At 33.2% G+C, this 20617-nt stretch overlaps 3 protein-coding genes across 9 annotated transcripts in view; 1 reads left to right on the top strand and 2 right to left on the bottom strand.

Moving 5' to 3' along the window:
• Window positions 1-11538, top strand: part of LOC123680316 (ankyrin repeat-containing protein DDB_G0279043-like) — a 79820-nt gene extending 68282 nt beyond the window's left edge. The window contains exon 2 of one of the 2 annotated variants that reach the window (XM_045618150.1): window positions 11319-11538. In XM_045618150.1, the coding sequence (XP_045474106.1) occupies window positions 11319-11341 (23 nt within the window). In that variant the 3' untranslated portion in view covers window positions 11342-11538. Of the gene's footprint in view, window positions 1-7430; window positions 7735-11318 lie in introns of those variants that run through there. The other variant, XM_045618151.1, reaches the window with a different exon arrangement.
• On the bottom strand, window positions 1193-20519 carry LOC123680309 (GATOR complex protein Iml1). Of its 6 annotated transcripts, none has more exons than XM_045618138.1 (24): window positions 20326-20519; window positions 20090-20272; window positions 19865-20034; window positions 19214-19623; window positions 18974-19161; window positions 18721-18917; window positions 18415-18668; window positions 18167-18360; window positions 16463-16624; window positions 16284-16406; window positions 15514-15645; window positions 14135-14152; window positions 11942-12341; window positions 11411-11602; window positions 11164-11350; window positions 10959-11030; window positions 9867-9934; window positions 8529-8624; window positions 7752-8062; window positions 7413-7619; window positions 3703-3863; window positions 3311-3476; window positions 2887-3215; window positions 1193-1523 (listed from the first exon to the last, which is right to left on the bottom strand). In XM_045618138.1, exons 1-24 carry the CDS (start codon window positions 20366-20368, stop codon window positions 1326-1328), a joined length of 4461 nt encoding a protein of 1486 aa, XP_045474094.1. In that variant the 5' UTR covers window positions 20369-20519; the 3' UTR covers window positions 1193-1325. The 6 variants fall into 6 exon arrangements, with proteins under 6 accessions (XP_045474094.1, XP_045474096.1, XP_045474097.1 ...); XM_045618140.1 differs by lacking the exon at window positions 9867-9934 and adding an exon at window positions 9648-9691; XM_045618141.1 differs by lacking the exon at window positions 10959-11030.
• LOC123680315 (alpha-crystallin B chain-like) lies at window positions 4762-5619 on the bottom strand. The gene has a single exon (XM_045618148.1). It carries the CDS (start codon window positions 5524-5526, stop codon window positions 4936-4938), a length of 591 nt encoding a protein of 196 aa, XP_045474104.1. The 5' UTR covers window positions 5527-5619; the 3' UTR covers window positions 4762-4935.
• Window positions 20520-20617: the final 98 nt, after the last annotated feature.

Here is a 20617-nt window from a genome sequence, read left to right as displayed (position 1 = left end):
GACCAGGTTCCGAAAGTAGCGGGTTCAAACCCCGCCGGGGACATGGATTTTTATAGATCTTTGATGGTGAGTTACTTAGTTGTAAATATTCTTTCACATCGCAGCGATTGAATTCTTCTAATTTTCAGTAAACAAAACTCTTTACGGAACAGCCAAAAAAGAACCTGTTCTTTTAAAGAACGATGCAGCTCCGACTTCCGAGAGCAGATTCACTTTATTTGTGCTTGCCGTTTCAAGTCGCCTCTATGTGAACACCAGTATCTAATAACCTAATAAAAAATAAATAAATAAACATACAAAACCACAAACATGCACCTAAGCACTGAAGCCGTGCAAAGTTAGTATTCTGTGGTGCAAAGTTCGGAAAGAACAGGTACCAAGAACAGGTTGAGCTAACCTGTTCCGAAGTAACATATAATATTCTATGATTGCAAGAGCAAAATTTGGATTTGATTTTAAATTTAACAATCGAAACAAAACCAAAGTAATGTTATACTGTTTTTTAGCGGTTGTTCGCTGAACAGGTCACTCAATCATTTCGTCTCTATGACCGTGTTCTGTAGTTCCGGTCGTCCGTAAACACGATAACTCTCGAACGGAACAACATAGAAACTTGAACATTTCAGGGTAGGTTCAGATCCGGAATGCCAAAATCTTGTTTTTCTGAAATGAACAATTTCAAGCTTCATGGAAAATTTCATGTTGATCGCTTTGCCAGGACCAATGAAAATTTAAGAAGAATATCGGAAGAAAACAATCAATTGCTCAAAATGCGACCAACTTGAGATTTTGCGAGTAGATATAAAGTTTCATGTTTGTTGTAAAATTCCTTGTTGATAAGATCATCAGGAGCATAGAAAATTGAGGAAGAATATGAAAAACCTAAAATTTAGGTGACATTTTGCGTGTATCCTCATATTATACAGGGTGCTCCACTACTGAAGCGACGCTCTATTATAGTATCATTAGGTTCCATTAGAGCTACATTCTCAATGTTTTGGAAAATACAGGGTGAACCAAAAAAGTTAATGGTCAAACATGTTTTTTTCTAATAAAACACCCTATTTTTTATTGATTTTTCAAATTGCATGGAATAAAAGAACCCAAGATTGTTGCAAGTTTCATATGCTCAAATTGGTGAATTCACCAAATATTCAATTATTACAATAATTCATGGAATGAAACGAGCGGAGACATAAAAAATACTTTTTATTATGTAGACATAAAAGAGTTTAATATAAAACTTTAATCTCTATCAATTATCACAAGACTATCGAATGTATGTATACCAGTTTAAAATCAAGACGAATAATTATTGAACAAATTCACAAAGTAATATTTTTCGCGGAGGCAGCCACTTTCACTTCCCAGCATTCATCTAAAAATTCCTGTAACCTGTTATCCACATTTGCGCAGAATTCTCTGAAATCCTTCAACATCCTTGTAAGATAATTATTATCAACGGCCTGGTTTGAGCGCCATCTCTTGCTGACCATATGATTCCAAGACCACAAGTATCCCAACTGCGAAAAAATATGTGGATTAATATTTATCAGAGTCGAGTTCAATTAATCATAGATCAGTGACAAGTAAGATGCGTAGAAGGCCTGGTGTGTCTACTTATACTTGTAAACTTTCGGACAAAAGGGTGATTTTTCAGATTTATACCTACTTGATTTCGAGGGATCGCGTCTGTTTCAGATGGCGCATACATCGTTTATATTTGACATTTCTCTCTATACGCTCTATTAGTGATGACGTCACACACCGCCATTTTAGTTCTCATGTCAGTGTCCGGAATCCAAACAAACAAATTGTCATTCAAATTAGTACGTTGTCGTTGAAGAAATTGGTTTATTTTGATAAATAAGATTATTTAAGGAACGATTTTACTATTAATTGATAGACAGAATGCACGAGATTAATGCCGGTAAGATCGAACTTGAAGTTCAACTAATAAACACGGCTTTTTACAAAATCTGGGGAATGATACAGGATTCAAACTTACTGGTATTAACCTCGTTCCTTCTGTCTATCAATTAATACTGAAATCGTTCCTCAAATACTCTTATTTATGAAAACAAGCCAATTCCTTCAACGACACCGTACTAATTTGAATGACAATTTATTTGTTTGGATTCCGAACACTGAAAGGAGAACCAAAAATGGCGGTGTGTGAAGTCACACTAATAGAGCGTATTCTCGGACCTCGTGACCTTTGAGTATAGAACAATAATATTTTATATTCTATGCTCGTAACAAGCTTCTATACTCTGTCATTATATTCCATATCTGATTTATAATTAATTGTGAAAGTTTGTAAAGTCTAAAATCAGTATTTCATTTTTAAACGGCGCCAGGCAGATAGCGGGAATTCTAAAATTTCTGAACTTTCAGAACTCTGGTGAAGCAGAACACCAAATCAACAGGTGGATATCTCAGAAAGTCTGAAACAAAATCGAATCAGTACACACACCAGGGATTCTATGCATCTTAGTTTGGACCTTACTTATATGAAAATGGGGTTGGTGGAACTGTTACGGTGAATGGATTGCGCTACCATGTTATGATTAATAATTTTCTAAGGCTGGAATTGGAAGATATTGATGTGGACATCATTTATTTTCATCAAGACGGCGCTACGTGGCACACAGCAACTAAACAATAGCAATTTCGCAAAAAAATTGTCCAGGCCGAGTTATTTCTTGAAAAGGCGATGATAATTGGCCACTGAGGTCTTGTTATTGAAAACTTTTTTGAGACTTTTTTCTTTGGGGTCACAATCTCTCATTGGAAAACTCTTTACAATTGATTTTAAATGGAGTGATATTAGTTAAAATGAAGTAATAATAAATAATTCACTTATGAAAGATATCGAAAACTCACTTTTCTAGAGTTATCATAGTCGTCTTTATTCTTTCCGCTCACATGTCTCGTAATGTAGGCCTCATGAGGACTAGGCACAATATCTGCGTGCACGGAGTATCTACCAGTGGCTCTACCTTTACTCATTGAAGTGACCCTACTTCTGGACCTTGTCGTGGTACACGAGAACAAGACAAAAACAGCTCCTGTGCAATGTACATATTGGTGTTCCCTCGATGATGAACTGCTAGAATTTGAGGTTTCGGAGTGGCAATTTAAGAAACCGAACCGTTGCACAATAGCTTCTTGGAAAAGGAAGAGTCGTTCTGCAGCTGTGTCCTCAGGAAAGTCTAAAAACGAAAAAACATCAAAAAAGAGACAAGAGAATAAAATTAAAAAAAACCTAGTTTTAATTATACAAAATAAAGAGATGAAATAATAGTACCTTTGAATAGTTGATCATCTTTCTGGAGACAATTTGCATTTAATGGAATATATATAGGTCCCCTCAAGGGATCAGATTTGTCTGAATAAGGGAGAGCCAAAGGATCATGAGGGATTGGTATCATTTGCAATCCACAACTTTGAGCTTTTCGATTCCAGCTGTTCAACTGAAAGAAATATAATTTACATTATGCGAAAAATAAAACCAAGGTATTTTTCCACAATTCTTGCAATGGAACAAACATATATTGTCAAAAATAAACTCGCACAAACAGATCCACGATCTTTTTTCGCTAATCTAGCACAATACAAGCTTGTACATAACTACAGACAGACAAAAATTTGAAAAAGCGAGTTTTTAAGATATGCACACAAAATAATATAGGTACTCACAAGTTCAGCTATGATAGAACCTGAAGATGTTAACCATTCTATTATGAATTCATATGCTTGATCGGGCCTGAAGACAGTTTGATATTTGACGTGTCCCCATTCAACCCTGTCACTTTTATTTGACACATCAGTTTCTAACCTAATCCTCTTGAACAGTGGACCTGAAAAAATGCAATGAAGTACAATAATTCATAATTCAGTATGATTTTGGAACGAATGCTTGTAAAGTCGTTGAAATGAGTTAAATGATGATGAGGTTTCTGCTTCTTGGGAATATATGAAACTCTTGATTTAAGGGTCTTAATTATCAAGTATTTTTTATATTATTAGAGTGATAAACATAGATAGAGATAGCATATTTCATTTGCAGTAAGCAAATTTTGTCCCCAACATGAACTATCAAATTTGACATAAGGTGCGCGTAAATGAAAACATATCAGTGATACGATATTTCACTCAATTCGCGAGTTTCTCCTCAAAGAACGCACTTCTTATGTCCCATAGTGAATCAACGTTCCATATTAACTCAAAATATATTGAAATAAATACCTAAATATATCAGAAATTCAGAAAACAAACTTCAAGCGTGCCAAACAACCTGAAACAACCGATGACACTAGGAGAGCAAAAGTTGCCAAACCTTGGATTTCAGCAGGTAGATACAGAAAATAATAAATATTCTGCTTATTATAAATTCGACAATTAGGAAAAATATCGGATTCCAAATATTCAAATTTGCATATTTAATCGGGAATCACTGAAATAAATATATTCCATTCAATATAATATACATTCATAAGGATATAGTAAAATAGTGGATTTGAAAATATATCAAAATCCGACAACGTGATCTAACCATGTTGGGGACATGTAAAAATTGCGTATACTCCCTCAATATATGTTCATTACTCTATGTTATATTAATAGTTCGATCTCAGTATAGAAACCATATCTGTTTCTATACTGTTCGATTTAGACCGCCTGTATATCGCCAAGACACATGCTTCAGTACATGTTATCTTCAGATTTTTTTGTGAGTAAACCAACAAAACAAAGATGTTCATATTATAAACATTTTATTGAAATTCAAAACGGATATATTAAATATTCAATAACAAGTTAAAATTAATATAATAAATGAAATATAATCAAACGTATTGCAAACAGAATTGAACAGAAACAATAAGACGGATGTGTGGTATGAAAATCCAAGTAGATATTCATATTATGACTTTATTTTTTCGGGGTACCCTGCGTTGATTTCTTCTCTTCCTTTTCCTCAATTGACAGGAATCTAACTCGTTTTGTGGGCGACTGTGGAACATCTTTTACACGTTTCGTAGGCGAAAGCGGGTTTGAACTTGAAGATTCTGCCGAATTTTGTCTTTCGACTTTACGTTTCGGGATTGTCACAATCAGCAGACCGTCCCTCAGCAATTCAGTTCTCATCTTTGAAGCATCGCAAGTCTCCGGTATGATTTCCCTTCTAGAAAAATGCCTAACTATAGAACCATGATCGTCATTGCCTTCTTCGTGTACTCCCTCCATCACCAGCGTATTTCCGTGCTCTACTCTGAGTGTCAGATGTACGGGATCGAATATTTTCACGTCCATACAAGAGGTTCTCATATGAGGAGGCAGCTCAAAGTGTTCGATGGAATTTATGCTGGAAATCGAAGATCTCCATGAATTTTTCATAGAGGTAGAACTGGCAACGGATTCTGAAGAACTCGACTGACTCAGATCGGGAGTTTGCTTCTTCTTCGCGTAGGTGTTGGCGAACACCCTGTCCACCAGATCCAAGGTGAGAATATTCCCGAACATTTTTCAATAATTTTCCGTGTTTTTGAAATTTCCACAACAACAATCTTATCGCATACTGACGGAGCAACTCGATATGAAGTATTGCTTATTGCGCAGGCGGGGAATTAAACAGGTTTTTGTCCTTGAGATTGTAAGTTTTCCAACAGACCATTATCGTAAGAAATTAAATGTCATAAGGTTTGTCGAAAAGTTTTCCATTTCGATTTTCATGGAATCGATTGGTTTTCGTTAAAAATAGATAGTCTTTTCATCCAAGATTTTTTATCTTATTTTGGTATTATTTTCAATGATGAAACCTCTGAAAAAACTCGACGCTGGATTTCTTCGATGAAGATTCTTACCGCAGTAGTAGGTGAAACGTAAGGTGAAACATCGTCTAGGCCACGCCTTAAAAACCCGGAATTTTCAAATTCTGATGGGATTAATCCTTTTTTTGATTTCATTTTAATGAATAATGAATTCCGGAGCCACTTGCGCCCTTGGAAACCACAGAACTGTATGTGTATACAGGTGTTTCTGAATTGGAAGTGCAAAGGAAAATGAGAGATTCCTTGTTATTCCTTTTTCCAACATTTGTGGCCGTATATCGGCAATAACACGGCGAATGTTGTCTTCCAAATGGTCAAGGGTTTGTGGCTTATCCGCATAGACCAATGACTTTACATAGCCCCACAGAAAGTAGTCTAGCGGTGTTAAATCACAAGATCTTGGAGGCCAATTCACAGGTCCAAAACGTGAAATTAGGCGGTCACCAAACGTGTCTTTCAATAAATCGATTGTGGCACGAGCTGTGTGACATGTTGCGCCGTCTTGTTGGAACCACAGCTCCTGGACATCATGGTTGTTCAATTCAGGAATGAAAAAGTTAGTAATCATGGCTATATACCTTTCACCATTGACTGTAACGTTCTGGCCATCATCGTTTTTGAAGAAGTACGGGCCAATGATTCAACCAGCCCATAAAGCGCACCAAACAGTCAGTTTTTCTAGATGTAACGGTGTTTCGACATACACTTGAGGATTAGCTTCACTCCAAATGCGGCAGTTTTGTTTGTTGACGTAGCCATTCAACCAGACGTGCGCTTCATCGCTAAACAAAATAAAATGTACGTAGTGCGCGATACGTATTCCGCACAGAACCATTATTTTCGAAATAAAATTGCACTATTTGCAAGCGTTGTTCAGGCGTGAGTCTACTCATGATGAATTGCCAAACCAAACTGAGAATAAATCACTTGACAGCTGTTAAATCGGTCGCCATCTTGAACAGTAAAGCCAACTTAAAGTTATATACCTATAAACATGGGCCCGCAAACGCTTTGTTTTCGAGATACAGGGTGTTAAAGTTTGATTTTTCTTCAAGTTTTCTTCTCATAACATCTCCCCTTTACAAGATATTTAACTTAAATTTGGCATAGATATTTCAATTCATCATGTGATAAACTAATTTTAAATGCAAATCTACAGGGTGATATTTTTTCCTGAAACAGTGCCCGCTTCTTTCCTCCAGAACTTTTTTCTGAAGGTCCACTGGTAGATTAGAAAAATTAAAAAAAATCTTTGGTCCAGTACTACACTTTTTGGTTTTTTGTAGTTTTGTCGCATCTGCTACTGATTTCGAGATTTGGTACTTATTCACCCAATGTGTAGCGAAAATTAATGATGATTCGAAAAACTGGTATAATAATCAAAAAAAGTTACAAGACTACAAGAACCACCCTGTATCTCGAAAACGAAGCATTTGTGTGGCCTTGTTTATAGGACTTTTTTTCTTAAAATTATCCAAAGAGTCTCTCATTTTCCTTCTTAACTCTTGGATAGACCTCAATTCTTTTTTAAAGTTTACTCAAAAAAGTTTTGATATATCAATATTTTAAATATCCTACCTTTTATATCTTCCTCAGCATAGTCGACATTGATGTCTTCACACAAGAAGTGGGGCACAGCATATTCACCAGTGGTGTAGGTTGCTGGGCTCAAGTTTGATGGTGTCTGTTGTATACCCCAATGCAAAGATGACTTTATTTCCACTTCCAGCCATTCATTCTCAAAGGTTGAAAGGTCTCCGTTTGGATGGAACGCATCTTTATCATCTTTGAAAGAAAAAAAAATCAAATCTACTCACTACTCAAACAAAAACAGAAGATATGAATACAAAGTGTAATGTGAAATTTTTGTCGGGTGAATAAATTGTATATTATTGTTCAATTATTTCAATTACTAACCTTTATCGATAGCTCCACAAATATAGAATAAATAGAATCCATACTGGAACAATTTTCCTCTGTTTCCTGACGCATGACATATAAGATTTTCGCTGTGAAGTCCCTCCATGATTTGAACAGCCTTTTCGACATTTAAAGAACCCTCCATGTGTGTAATAAGCCAAGTCACAGCTTCAGCCGCAACAAAAGTGTAGCATGGCAAATTTTGCTGCATATTAATGAAAGATACTCCATTCAACGGGTGTTTCATGGCTTCTATAATTTCTGAATTTGAAGCAGATGTTTTCAGAACTGGACCAGGCACTGACGAACTATAAAATAAGGAGAGATTTATCAAAAGAATATTTTTATAATTGAGGAATAATTATTTATAAGTTTATAAGTGCAGAAGGCATTGACATTCTTCCACAAGTTTAAAACTGAATGAACATTGAATGAATAAGTGTTTGATTGCTTTCTGTGTGAGCATCACACTAAATTTTCTCTATTTCACTGAATTTTTAATGAAACTAATGGAATATTTCCTTAAATATTGTTCAGTGATTTTTGCATTTTGGTTGGCAGAACTGTTTTCTGCTTCACAAATTTGACAGATGATAGATAAATCCGTGAAAGGAGATTTCCGAGTACCAACATATAATAACGAAATATAGCCATGAAATTTGTGTTAAACTGAGATATTCCCGCACGGTATTCTTCTACAAGGTATGACAGAATGAACGGATTTCCTTAAAAAATTATAATCAAATCAGAAGAAAAAAGTTCATAATTTCTAACCTTTCTTCTGAGAAGACGTCAACACCTTGTGCTTCTGAGCTGCACGATTCTTGGGTCATTGTAGATGTTCTGCTGCGATCTACCTTAGATCCAGATCTAAAATATAATTGTGTTAATTATCTTTCATTACACTGATACTCCTGAAACCCTAATTTTATTAATAACAACACTACAGAGGTTTTGCTATAATAATTAGAGTGAAAACAATGTTATTAAATTAATCAATAAACCTCCAATTAAAAGAGAATTTTGAAAAATCTATATATAGAAGATATCATGCTATTTATATCAGGCTTATTTATTGCAAAATCTAAATGAAACACTCAAAATCCATAACTCAAAACTGTAAGGCTTAGGAATAATTCTGTTTTTAATTAAACTACTCCAGAGTGCACTGGCAGAAGAAATTTAAAAAGAAAAAAACTACTAAAAGATTATTAAACTAAAAAAAGTTCTTTCATTTTTATCTCAGGATCTGTTTCTCTATCATTGAACACAAATACATTTCTCTATCTGAAATTGATGAAAAACTCAGGTTTGATCCATGCTATTAATTAAAATCAACGATCTAATAATACATAGATGCATTGATTCCGACATTAGAGAGAGAAAGATTGAGCCTCATGCCACGTGATCAGGAGAATAAAGATGTTTGAATTTCAACCAATGATAAAGGAAGCTAAATCACGTGACATAAAATGAAAAGTTTTGATTGATTCATATTCAATATGTCTCTCTCTCTTTATATGCTATGTATTTATTATTAGATTTATTTAAATGAGTGAATCATAGAATCGTTTTGAATAATGAAAGAACTGTTAAAATCGTTACTAAAATAGAAGAACTACTTAAATTAATTTTCTACTCAATCAATACCTTCTTCAGTTACCATCACAAGTATAAAATTAATCACAAATGGAAGTAAACAAATAAATGAAGCATTATTAGGAAGAGCTGTGCATTCTTCAATAAAGGAAAAGTGGTGATTTTAGGACTTACTGTGGTCGCTAAAAAAAGATGTCTTTTTTCATAGTTTTCAATTTGACTTGATAAGAAATAAGTTCAAACAGAATAATTATTGCTTCGATAATTTTTAATGATAAAAAAATTGATACCAACCTATAGGATGGAGGTAAAAATCTTTCACCAGTTCGTGATGTAGTCTGCAAGCAAATCAGCAGTGAAAAGTGTATTTTAAGCAGAGAAGGCAAAGATATTAAATCTACAAATGAGTAATAAATATTAGTAACTACATTCGAAGAAACTTAGTGATGCTAGAAAAACTCAGTTGCACTCCAAGCTGTAAAATGATGCTGAAAGAAAAAATTCTAGTCAAACCTGAGCCGAGGTCTATCAGGCATCCTATTACTGTCCATCCTTTCACGGAATGGAGAGCTGTTCATATTCTGGAAAATATTTTAATTGAATGAAGAAAACATAATTCTAGAAATTATAAACAGCACGTCAAACTACTACAAAATACTGATTATATTAAATGTCACAGATTTCTAGTAGTTATTATTCAATATGACATGCAAAAAAATATTTTATCCTATGAAAATATAATAATAATAAGTCAGCACACTCACTTTGACATAAACACATATCGTTTAAAAGGTTTTTTTAATCAAAATTGTTTTAGCACTAGTAAATTAAATTCAGCTAACTGTAAAAGAATTCTCTACAGAAGCCAAGGCATTAGTGAAGAAATCTAATATCAAAGTTTTTCATAGAAAGTATTGAAAAAGCTAAGCAATCATTCAGAATCCATTGAATTGAAGAAGAGCAACTAAATTCAATATCCAATAAAAAAATTATGTTGCATCGCAAAATTATTTTAACATTTAATATTCAAACATTTTTTATAGCAGAAAGTTTGAATGATGATAAGATTGGTACGAACAAAATATTTCTATTATTCGAAATAGAACCTTTCAAATGGGTACTGAGCTAAAAACATATTTCAAATTATTATAAAAATGAAGTTTTTTCAAGCGAATGAATTAGTCATGAGTAATTGAGACTAATATTCATAATCAGCAGGTTTACACAGAATCCCACAAAACTTTATATTTAAAATCTCATTAATGAAGAATGAAAATAAAATACTGAACACAAACTAAAAAAAAAGCATATTCTATTACAAAACTGACTTTATTTTGATATTCCAAATGTAAAGGCTTTGAATACTTTTTCCAGCAGATATAAACTGAAAAAGTTAAATAATTTGAAGAACAGGATATATCTTAAAAAAAAATCAATAAAATATGAGAATTGAAAAAAAATCATTGCAGAAATTCTTTATTTTATTAAATCTATTTTTATATCCAAAGTTTTTAAATTAATTCAACGATATCATCTTTTAAATTCAATTTTCAACCACCCATGACTAATAAATGAAGGTATAACTAAGATCTAAGAAATATCTACCTGTAAAAAATTGCTCATACTATTGCGTCTTGGCTGGAGAAGAGGTGCGTTGTTTGTTATGTTCAAAGACATCTACAACATGCGTAAAAAGCAGATAGCATGCAAATTAATAATTAATAAAAATATTAATAATTAATAAAATTAATAAGAAATTGAAAAAAAAAATAACTAAAACAATCATGTTTATTGAATGGTTTAAACGAACCCTTGGTTTTTTGCACACTTGAGTTCTCTTTATTTTGTTTATAGCCGTTTCAAGGAACTTGGAGAAACCTTCCACCATATTTTGATAATCGGTACTTGTTGGCAAAGTGTAAATATTGAAATGAGGATGGCCTTCAATGATTTTTTTTGTTGCAGGATTGTTTGCTGGTACGAGATAAACTCTGAATCTAGGAAAGAAATAGGAGATTATTTCAACATCAGTTTTCGCAGATGGAATTTCACTTTACCTCCAGTATTTTAACGCTTCAACTAGAACAAATTCTGAATCTCCCCCTGTACAAATGTAATGATCCAGATAGTTCCAATTGTAGTGTTCCAATTTCTCAGTTGTAAATAAAGCATACGATTCTTCATACTTATCATGATGTGGTGCGTGAAATCTATACCTGTATTGATATTTAAATCCAGGATAAGGGTGCCTAGAATTGAATAATAGATTTTTAAGAAATTTTGCTTGGCTAAAGAATTAATGAAAAAAATATTATCATAAGTAACACCTTCCCACAAGGTTTCCATTTTAACAATTTAGTGGGCTATTCAAAATTCTTATTGAAAACCCAGTAATTTATTTCACAACCACTGTATTTCCCTGATATGGCTCCCACAGATTTTTTCTTTTTCCAGGCTCAAATTACCCTTTAAGCGCCTGGAGAAGCTTACTTTAATGGCAATAAAATGAATTTGAATGAATAATACATATTTTGTGTTTTATCAATTCCCAGTACCTTTTTCATATTAATATAACTCATGCCTCTTACCTGGGTCTATATCTCGTAACGAAAATGGCATTCCCGGATAAATATATTTTATGAAACAGTCTACCAATAGATAAAAAGTAAGAATTATCATTTTCTGGAGTTGTGGCTCTAACAACACTCTGTTTGGAAGTGAATGAACTGTTAGTTTTCTCATTGTTTTCCATTACTATCAGCTGAAACCCTTGCGCCAATCTTTGGGAAATCAACTCCCTGAATACTTCTTCGGTTGTTAAGAGCTTTCGATATGTTGGCCTTTGTTGGGCAAAATCAGCAGATACACTATCCGGTACTAAACTGTATAGTGAAACAACATAATCGATGTTCAATGCTCGTTCGTCAGGAAAATAATCTGTTGTTATTGGTAAACAAGCTGGGATGGTCAGGGATTTCCAATCCACGCCTAATCAAAAAAATAATATTAGGGAAATATTCTCAAATACCTTTTTAAGAACATAATTGATATCTTAAAAAAAAAAACATAAAAATCCTTTAATAAAACCACTAGAGAACTACATACTATAAGATCTAATCTCGAAAATTTTAATAGCGTTTGTCATTTTGTTAATAAGGTAAGTTTTAGGAGAAATTGCATAGTGATGAATTTGAATAATTTGTGCAACATGAACAAAAAAGCGACTAAACAAATGTTAGTGAATATGTTATGAGGGAAATGTACATATTACATGAGCAGATATGCTAAAACGAAATGATAAAATTCTCAACACCATTCAGAATATATTTATATTCAATCAAAGTATAAAAAAGAACAAAAACAATATTTTTAAAATAACGTTTACCGATTTTTACAATACTACATGTTCTTAGAAACTGGTCAAAGGTTCTTTGAAGATGTTCACCTCAATACTGAGCGAAACGTAACGGAAAAATCTGAAATATTACTGAAAAAATTTTGAAATAAAGGGTTTTCCAATAAAAGATTTTATTTTAATATTAAAAAATGAACGAGTATATTTTATTACATTGTAAGGGGGAAGTTATGCCATTAACGATGGCAAAATATCGGACAAATGGCAGCCACGGCTAAGGTTGTAACACCATAACCTTTTCATGAAATTTTCCATTATCAATTCGCACATTTGCAGCTGTATGTCCTCGATAACTTCACAAATTCCATCTTCAATGTCTTGAATCGATTGTGGAGTATCGGTATAGACTTAAACGTGGCCTCAAAGAAAAAGTCTGAAGGAGTTAAATCACAAAATCTCGGTGGCCAATTGTCATAACATGGCCTTGAAACTTATCTTACAGAATTGCAATTGTATTTTATTATGGCCTTGAAACTTATCTTACAGAATTGCAATTGTATTTTATTATTGTTACATTAAATCTATCGTTGTTTGTGTGGCACGTAGTGCCGTCTTATTGGAAATAAACGTCGCCTACATCAATATCTTCCAATTTCGACCATAAAAAATCCTTTATCATAGCTTCACACTCTAGTCATTTACTGTAACAGTTACACCAGCCTCATTTTCGAATATGTAAGGTTCAATTTCACCACCAACCCACAAACCGCAGCAAACAGTGACATGTTGAAGATGGAGAGGCTTTTCAACATTCATTCGTGGATTTTCCGAGCCCCAAATGCGACAATTCTGCTTATCAACATAGCCTCCAAGGTGAAAATAGGCCTCATCACTGAAGATGATTTTTCGATGAATATCCGGATCATTTTGAACAACTTTAAAAGCTTTAAGACCTAAGTCTTTATGCAAAATACGGTGTAATATCCTTTTTGGAAAGCTTAATTCAAAATACGATGTAATACGGTATCGTTCCATTTTTAGTAGTTTTTACTTGTCAAATGTCAAAAGATGACAGCTGCGCAGATAGCGGACTATTCAAAATGAAACCTTTTATTGAAAATCCCTTTACTGAGCATTGGCTACATTTAATACCAATACTGGACTGAACAGTATTTATTGATTCGAAACAATCTGCCAGTATTTTAGATCCATTACGTGGTTCAACTAGTGCACGCTAAGAACTAAAACTGAATTATTGCATTGAATACAAATAAATCTCAAATGACACACTACAGCACATACAAGCTGAACAAACACATTCACATAAATCTTCGAAAAAAAAAAAAACTATTCTTCAAGCAAAGCTGATATAACTGAAACTAGATTCCCGAAGAGGAGTAAAAGATAGTAAATCTGTAAATCAAACCTATGAGCACTTCATTGACTTCATAATCCAGTTTCCGGGACAGACAGACAGACGATGAAGATGCACATGGAACAAAGGTGAACGAGTCCGAATGAGTCCAAATGATAACATTTAGGAGTGTCTTATGAGAGGTTTTTCCAATGAATCTCAAAATGGGTTTTGTTATTATTATATAAAAGTCTTAATATTTTTACTAATGTTCGCTGCTTCAACTGAAACACCCAGATGAATAAGTTTTTAATTTTTTATAATTATTTACGATTCAAATGAGGATTGATGAGTACCAGTGTACAGAATCAGGTGGCGCAACAAACTGATTATTTTTTCATTCAATAGTTTTATGAAGTGAAGTGAGTTGAATTTCCAGGACTGATTTCTTGTTCCCCGGTTGCAAAAAAATTTCAAGATTTCAATGACAGCAACTTATATCGGCTAGAAATAAAATGTAAACCACACCTATTCTGAAAAGCATAAGAATAATAATAGTTATTTATAATAAAAGTGCAGAAGGCATTGGATATTCTTCCATAAGTTCAAAATTCAATGAACGAGTATTAGAATGAGCCTTCTGTACGAGTATTATACATTATTTTCTCTAATCCACCAAATTTTTATTGAAATTGATGGAATATCTCCAAAAATATCGTTTAGTCATTTTTGCATTGAAAAATGTTGGTTGGCAGAATAGTCTTCTGTATCACAAATTTGACAGATAACAGATGAATCTGTGACTGGAGAATTCCGAGTACCAACATATAATAATGAAATATAACCATGAAATCTGTGGGAAACTGAGATATTCCCGAACGATTTTGTTCTGTAAGGTATTGCAAAAAAAAACGGATTTTCCACAGAATTCCTAAAGGATTGTTTTAGTCATATGAATGAGTATTCTACATGAATATTTGGATATAAAATAACTATCAAAATGGTTGATGCCACACGTACTTGTTATGGATAATAAAATGAAGTAACCACAAAATTTTGAATTTCACGTAGAGAAAAATGATTTGATTTGATCTTCACAAATATTTTTCGAACACGCCTCATGCATTTTGTCAACGATCTCTTCATATTTTTCACCACCTAAATATAATGTAATAAATATATTTTTCTGCAAATTTGAAAGGCTTTACTTATACAATATTAGTTCAAACTCAATAAAATGTGATCACAACTAATATTAATAGATTAAAATAGTATGTATTAGTTTACGAAAATCTAATTAATAATCAATAAAAAGAAATAGAAAATCTTCGCAAGCTTTTCCATTAAATTTGAAATTTTTTTAATTATCATAACATTTCTCTTGAATCGTTTGTATGGATTTGACATCGATAAGATCAAAATGAATAATATTCAATTAAATTATCATCTACCTGTTGTTAATGCAGGAGTCCATTCTTGTTCCCCTGTGGCTCCCCAAAGATAAGTCAAACTTTTGCTTGGATTTTTTGATGGTCCTGATGTGTTAATTCCTGGAGTAGAAGTATTAGGTTTCTTTTTGAAATCTGTAAGCAAATTTTGGAGAGACTTTTATTCTTGCATGAATCAAAAATGAATGAGAATAATGCAATATGATACTTTTGAGAAAATGTATTATTCACGTTCCTTTTGCCTAGATCACGAATATTCATATAAATTTCAGAACTCATATATAGAATGTATAGGGTTTTCCCATATTCATTTTGAATAGACAGCTATCTGGGCAAGTGTCACTTTTGAAGCTGTCATCTTTTGACATTTGACAAGTAAAAACTACGCCATTACAAACAGAGGTGGTGAAAATTTTGCAGTCACAGTTTGCAAAGACCTTTTGAGTGAAACGATGGAAAAATTTGAGCTATTGGGACAAGCTAGTGATGTAAAAAATCGAAACCGTGTGCATTTATAGTAATAGCATGGTTTTTACTTGTCAAATGATGACAGCTTCAAAAGTGACAGCTGCCCGGATACCAGACTATCCAAAATTAAACCTCTTATTGGATAACACTGTATAATAGTGTCCCACCGAGTATAAACAATAAATGTATGCCCTTTGAATATTATTTCAAAAAGTACATACTAGAGTATTAGGCAATTAGATTGTTTATTTGTATCATCAGTAAATCTTCCAAATGTGTTGAAATTGATTAAAATATGAACTTACACTCATTCAAAACATCCATCATGCAGAAAGATGAATTTTCACTGGAAATTTTTGTTTTATCCTCTTGTTTCTGAGCAGGGACAGCTTGATAATGATGTTGCTGTATCAAAACACCAGTAGGCCCTACAACATTTTTTTTTCAATACATATTCAAGTGTTCGAATCAAGAAAGTTGTTACCTTTTGGAAATATATGAGTCCATCTTCTACGGTTTGAGGTGAGTTTTATCGTAACATGTGTAGGATCGAAAGGATTGATTAGAGCTTTAGATTCAAGGGGAGGGGATCCTTCAGATCCTACAACCATACGAACAGGTGGCGACACCTCCTTCTTTTCATCCACTAAAAAATAATTACACTGAATTGATGCAAAATGTTTCAAGAGTAAGGTACCCAAGAATTAGCTGTCTTTATTAATTGATGACATTTGGGGGGTCTAACCTCTTGAAAAAAGCTGACTTCTTCATGGACACCCTTGTAAACTGAATGAAATTTTATTTGTTTGGATACAGAACCCTGACCTAGAGATGCCCGGCTTCTAGAACAGGCCAATTGAAAAGTCCCCGGTCTACCATAGTAAAACTCACTTTTGGCAAAATTCGATTTTTTTATACAACATAGGTAGCCTTCGAGGGCGACACAGCGATTTTCCTAAAAAAAAGTCGCTGGGGGCCAGATCTGGCGAATACGGTGGATGCAGAAGCAATTTGAAGCCCAATTCATGTAATTCTGCAATTGTTTTCATTGATTTGTGACACGACGCATTGTCTTGAAACATCACCTTTTTTTCTTCAAATGGGGCCGTTTTTTAACGATTTCATCCTTTAAATGATCCAATAACGCTATATAATAATCGCTGTTGATGGTCTGGCCTTTTTGGAGGTAATCAATGAATATTATACCTTGCACATGCCAGGATACTGATACCATAACCTTGCCAGATGACTGTTGTGTTTTTCCTCGCATTGGATTCGGGTCATCGTGTGTAGTCCACTCAACTGATTGTTGATTGGACTCTGGAGTGAAATGATGGAGCATGTTCCATCCATTGTCACATATTGTCATAAATTGTTACATATCGACGCAAAAATTCAGGTTTATTGTACTTAAACATCTTCAAACACTGCTCAGATTCTGAGCAGTGTTTGATCGTGTTTATGATTCTGAGGCTCAGAATCATAAACACGTTGTTGCTTTTGAGCGATTGTGAGCTCACGAGGCACCCATTTTGCACACAGCTTTCTCATGTACAGATAGTCGTGAATGATATGATGTACAGTGCATCCCATTTTGGGTGAGACTGCCAGGTTTCTCGCTTGTTATTTAAGATAGAGCCTTGCGGTTTTCACGTTTAGATGATATCCTCACAATGTCTGCTATCTTACAAACTAATTTTTTTTCCATCTTTATTCAAATAACAATAGTTGCTACACTCACAACGCAATATCTCACAAACTAATGGTCGGACTGCTGTCAAATTTTGACAAGTATCGTTTGAAGGTTGGTACTAACTAAAAATCATATGGATTTAATACTAGCACCGCCATCTGTGCATCAGACCGGGGACTTTTCAATTAGCCCAATATAAGTCTACAAAAGTTGTTCTGCATTTGAAAAAAAAGCAAAAATTATGATTTCCATAAAATATATGAAATATGCAAAAATTCAAAGGTGACAAAAGTCTATTGGAATCAAATTCGTGATGGAGAATGCATATTTTTCAAATTATTCGTGTCACCAAATTTCTGATGGAAAACATCTATTGGGTTCACTAGTTGAAGATAATCTATTCTTTTTTTGTTTTAAGTATTATTTCCCTGAACGATTTGAATATTGAGTCAAATATTGCACCAAAGAAAATTCAGTTAAGACACCAGTATTTACCTTCAGTTGGTGGAGAAATCACTGGACTAGTGAGGGCTGGAGGTATTGCAATAGGTTCAGATCTGTTGATAGAGTCAACTTTTTGCTGAATATCAGGATCGGATAATTTACGTTTGAATTTAGCGGCCTCTTCATCGTTTAACAAGCTTCCAGAACTTCGTTTATAGCGATAGCTCAGTTTACTTTGAATAGTACTGAAAATAATTTGAGGTATCAGAATAGAGCACTAGATGAATATTTTAACTCACTTTATTTCAATAGAATGAACGGGTGGTTGTTGAAATATCTGCGCATCGTAGGCATCATAATCGAAGAAGGATTTATGAATATATTCATCTTCCGGCTCTGCTTTTTTCTTAGTTTTTGTGATTGGCGGTAGTTTGATTCGAGGCACAAAATTTGAATGTGGAATTTTTTTATTTGACGAATAGAAAGAGAGATTTATCCAATGAGGCATTGAATAGTCATCAGGTACATTTTTGTGTGCGTCCTTATTGTGAAACTAGAAATTATCAATCATTAATATGTTCAAACACTTTTTGTAGTTTTCATACTTTCAATAAAGGAACTGCATGTAGAGGTTGTTCCCCGACACAGACAAGATCACTTCCTACTCCGTTATCAATTATTCTTTGCTTGGTTATATTTGTGAGTTCTCTATCTACTTCAAATACTCCTACACCTGGTGTTACAACAACGCTTAGTTGGCCAGTTCTGTCGAAACTTCTATCAAGATAATGTTTTTCGAACACTGAAATAGTAAGAGTGAAATTACAATAGCAATTCAGAAGAGAGAAATACTTGTACCATTGAGAGACATATTGAGAACTTCCAAAAAATTTCCCTGAGCTGCGGTGCTATTCGTAGCTGTAGGAATAGATACATTAGGTCTGGAGTGATATTCTAAGACAATCTTCAAATATTCAGAGAATATTTTCCTAAGCTGAACTAAAATCCCACACCAGTCATCGTATCTCTCATTTTGTACAGCAACCCTAAAAATATAAAAATTACCATCGAAGGATATTTTCTGATAATACAAATTACCGATAAAAATCTTCATAAAATCGACCTTTGTAGTCTTTCTGTAGACATTCTCTCATATGATGAGGAAATTCTTCTAAACTTGAAGCTTCATAAAATGTTCTTGAAAATAAAACAATGGTTACTTCATGATTACTACCATGTTTTTTCCATTTGGCAAATAAATCTGCTAGAAATCCATGCACAGCCTTTTCATAATAAAGATCACCATATATATCAAAATCCCACATTTCTGATGACATTTGTAAGAATAGGTATACCATTGAAGTTGATGATCGAAAAACTATTTTGGTATCTTCAGTTAGGATGCCACAAGCTACTCTTTCACCTTGTGCCCACATTTCATATACTTGGCAACGAATTGCACCACCACAAAATTCCAATTTTTTATTCATATACATACAAGTATCTTTCTGAAAAAAAATTTGAAAAATCCTGTCTAACTAAATTTCATCATAAATTTAATGAAATACTTCAGCAGCTCAACTCATTTCATGTTGAATTATGAATTTTGAAACAAAAAAATTAGATTATTTTCCTAAAAATATACTTCTGATGTAATAATCAAAAACATATTGTTTTATTCCAATATAAAATTAACATTATGTCTAAATAATTCAAACGTCGAGTGAGTTAGTCATGAATATATCTTACTAAATAACTTTTCAATCTCCACATCTCTGATCTTCCCATATACTGATCTTTAAAGGTCAATTCTATAGATTCTAATGCTACATCTGCTGGATTCACAATTCTTACAGAAACAGTTTTATAAATCTTCAATCCAAAAGTTGTTGCTATACTCTGCTCCACACTCAAAGTATCTAAAGACAATTAACATTAGCTACATAAAAATTTGGATTTTTGACTTCGTGCCACCTTTTGCAACCCCTTTTGTTGGTAATATTTCTTCTGATAAAGTTTTAATTTGTAAAAGAAGTCTGGGATTCTCTTCTTCATTATCTTTGGTTTTATCACTCTCAGGAGGTGTATGATATATTTCAACGATATCTCCTTTTTTAGCTTCAGGAAGATCTTTTGGATTTATGATCAAATCTTCCTCTGAAAATATTGTCATAGTAAATATTGAAAATATTGTATAGTTCAAAACAAACCACTGAAATTTTTCTGGTGAACAAATAATCTAAACGATTTCATTATGGAGTTTTTATCGGTAAGATATTGTAGCAAATATTTTTAAATATCATAACAGCATAAATTTGTTAATTCGAGTGTACTTCCAAATATATCATAAGTTTTATTTGTTTATCTTCAGAATTTAGTCATCTTTCCCGATTAAAAAAATAGATCAATTATATAGGTTAACCACAGATAAAATCAATGAATATTACATTCCTCTTTGTGATATGGGCAATTCAATTTGGATCTTATTAAATACAATTTAAA

The sequence above is a fragment of the Harmonia axyridis genome, chromosome 5, assembly GCF_914767665.1.
Source record: "Harmonia axyridis chromosome 5, icHarAxyr1.1, whole genome shotgun sequence".
NCBI classification, from domain to species: Eukaryota; Metazoa; Arthropoda; class Insecta; order Coleoptera; family Coccinellidae; genus Harmonia; species Harmonia axyridis.
This window is presented reverse-complemented; position numbering and strand designations above follow the sequence as displayed.

Coding starts and splice junctions, on each gene's coding strand:
- LOC123680315 (XM_045618148.1), bottom strand. CDS start 5,526: ATGTTCGGGAATATTCTCACCTTGGATCTGGTGGACAGGGTGTTCGCC.
- LOC123680309 (XM_045618138.1), bottom strand. CDS start 20,368: ATGAAATCGTTTAGATTATTTGTTCACCAGAAAAATTTCAGTG. Junction 19,624..19,864: donor GGAGATTGAAAAGTTATTTA/GTAAGATATATT, acceptor ATTTTTTTTCAG/AAAGATACTTGTATGTATAT. Junction 3,216..3,310: donor AGATGATCAACTATTCAAAG/GTACTATTATTT, acceptor TTTCGTTTTTAG/ACTTTCCTGAGGACACAGCT.